The sequence below is a fragment of the Eimeria acervulina genome, genomic scaffold, assembly GCF_000499425.1.
Source record: "Eimeria acervulina Houghton genomic scaffold, Eah_scaff465, whole genome shotgun sequence".
NCBI classification, from domain to species: domain Eukaryota; phylum Apicomplexa; class Conoidasida; order Eucoccidiorida; family Eimeriidae; genus Eimeria; species Eimeria acervulina.
In genome coordinates, this window is record NW_013549782.1 from 21027 (window position 1) to 23944 (window position 2918).

Genomic DNA, 2918 nt, shown 5'->3' on the forward strand with positions numbered 1-2918 from the left:
TATATATATATATATATATTTAAATGTCTATATATAATAAATAGAATGTGTGTGGTGTATATTTATATGTATATGTTGTTTAGGTAAACTGGAGACGCGAGTATTTAGAGTAGAGGAGACAGCTGGAGGTGCAGCAGCAGCACGAAGCGCAGCAATTGAAGCAAGACTTGATATGGACGGCGAAGACGAAGAAATGAGGCTGCGACGAGGAGGGGGTGAAGGAGAAGAAGAGACACTAACACAAACTCCAGAAGAAACCCAAGTAGAGGGTCTCCTGCAGCAGCAGCTGCAGCAGCAGCTACAGCAGCAGCTACAGCAGCAGCTACAGCAGCAGCTGCAGCAGCAGCAACAGCAGGTGTTAAAGCTTGAAGGTGCAGTTCCAGATGATAACCCTAATGGTTTAGACAAAACGGAGATCTTCCCAGGCCCTCAGAGCCAAAAGGAAGACGACCCTATGCTGCAGCAGCAGCAGCAGCAAGAACAGCAGCAGCAGCAGCAGCTGCAGCAGCAAGAGCAGCAACTGCAGCCAGAACTTCCTGACGCTTCGGTGACTCCAGCGGGAGAGCAGCAGCAGGGAGATCCACCTTCAAGTGATTTGTCTTTCTGTGGGGAATATGCAGCAGCTGCAGCAGGCCCAGCAGCAGCAGCAGGTCCAGCAGCAGCAGCAGCAGCAGCAGCAGATGAAGAAGGAAGGACGAAGGCTAGGAAGAGGCGGCGTGCTGCTTCAGCTGTCGCTGCACCTGGGGCTTTTTCTGTGCCTCTCAGTGCGAAGGGCAGAAGAACCCGCGATGACAGCAGCAGCAGCAGCAGCAGCAGCTATGAAGCAGCAGAACCGAAGGAAAGCCCCGCACAAACTGCTGCAGTACAGGGGCACGAAGCTGCAGCAGCAGCAGCAGCAGCAGCTGTTGTTGCTGCTGCTGCTGCTGCTGCAGGGCAGGATATGGGTGGGGAAGCTAAAGCTGTCTTGGGCGCGTTTCAGTGTGCTGCTAACCAGGAAGCAGCAGCAGCAGCAGCAACAGCAGCAGCTGCAGCAGCAATTCCGTTTCAGTGCTCGCCTGCAGCTACGGGCCTTGGGGCACCTGGCACACTAGCTGGAGCAGAAGCTCAGCAGCAGCAGCAGCAGCAGCAACCGGGGCCTGTGACGGTAGGAGATGGGCTTTGCAGCAACGCGGTGCATGTGCAGGAGCAATTGTCTGCGTTGCTGTTGCCTGAGCAGCTGCAGCAACTGCAGCAGCTGCAGCAGCAGCAGCAACAACAGCAACAGCAGCAGCAGCAGAAGCCGTATTGCTGCGCGCAGCACCTTGAAATGCTGCAGCAGATGGATGAACTGCAGCGGCAGCTGCCTGAAGTAGCGCTGTGTAGACAGAGTATGTACAGCAGGCTGGTTTCTCTATCGGAAGGTGTAGCTACAGCAGAACAGCTGCATGAGGTTGAAGCAGCAAAAGCAGATCTAGAGGAACTGTCGCAGCAGCAGCTGCGCATGGAGCAGCAGCTGCAGCTTCTCAATCAGCAGCAACACTACCACGCCCTCCAGCACAGAGCCGAGCTGCTGCAGCAGCAGCAACAACAGCAACAGCAACAGCAGCAGCAACAGCAACAACAGCAACAGCAGCAGCAGCAGCAGCAGCATACCACTGTACCGCCACAGGAGTTGCTGCAGCAGCAGGGCATCCTTCAGGAGCAGGATCTGCTGCAGCAGAGGGTTTTGCATCAGCGGCTGCTGCAGCAACGCGTGCTGCAGCAGCAGCTAATTCAGCAGCAGCAGCAGTTTATCCAGCAGCAGCAGCTGCTGCAGCAACAGCAGCTGCAGCCCCAGCAGCTGCAGCAGCACGAGCGTCTTGCTGCTGCAGCAGACCCATTCCCAGAGCTGGGGCCCCTTGCTGCAGTAGGGGCTGCAAGTGCCGCTGCAGCGACACCGCAGAACACGGAAGCTGAGCAGCAGCAGCAGCAGCAGCAGGCTTTCTTTGCGCAGCCAACGTTTTAAGAAGGGGTGCTGCAGTCTGTGAAGTTTCTCTTTCTTTGACCCCGCATATTTTGTCTACTTTTGCGTTCCTGCTGCCTCTGTTGCAAATTGTTTTAGCGCTATATACATAAATATATATATTATATATGTGTACATATATATATAGATATATAGATGTATATATATATATATATATATACATAGACATATAGATGTATATATATATATATGTATACAGATATATATAGATGTATATGTATGTATGTATACATGTTTATATGCATATATGTATATATATTGATATATATGTATATGCATATATGTACATATATATATATATGCATATATATATATATATATATTATGTATATGGATTTGGTGAGTGTGTGGGAGAGGTTTGCTGCTCGTGCATGCAAATCTAAATGCGGTGTCTGTGCAGCTGAGGGCTGCCGAGCGAAGTGAAGAACTCCGTCTCTTTCAGTAGTACAAGTCTTCTTCTTATCTCCTCATCGTTGCTGCTGCTGCTGTTGCTGCTGCTGCTGTTGTTGCTGTTGCTGCTGCTGCTGCACGTGGGCTCACTGCGCCCACATGCAGGCAGCCCGTGGGGGGGCGAGAACAACGGAGGTAGCTGTTGCTGCTGCTGCTGTTTCTGCTGCTGCGTCTGCTGCTACTGCTGCTGCGCTTGCTCCTACTACTGCTGTTTCTGCTGCTGCTGCTGCAGCGGCAAGGCAGCAAGCCGCTGCTGCGAAGCAGCAACGAAACGCACGAAGCCAATGAAGAATATAAGCGGAGGCGGCTGCTGCTGCTGCGTACAGCGGCGGCAGTATTTGTCTGTTAGTGTTTTAGTCTCTACATTAAAAAAAGCAGAGGTAGCAGCAGCAACTCCTTGAACGAATAAACAGAAGAAAACACATAGTGCTGCAGTTGCCTGTAGGAATTTAATATCCGTTAAATG

General features: G+C 51.5%; 1 protein-coding gene across 1 annotated transcript; it reads left to right on the plus strand.

Annotated features, from left to right (window-relative positions):
* Positions 1 to 172: 172 nt before the first annotated feature.
* Positions 173 to 1984, plus strand: EAH_00039500 (hypothetical protein, conserved; the record flags this gene model as incomplete). The annotated part of the gene is made up of 1 exon (XM_013395339.1): positions 173 to 1984. One exon carries the CDS (start codon positions 173 to 175, stop codon positions 1982 to 1984), a length of 1812 nt encoding a protein of 603 aa, XP_013250793.1.
* Between the last annotated feature and the right edge of the window lie 934 nt (positions 1985 to 2918).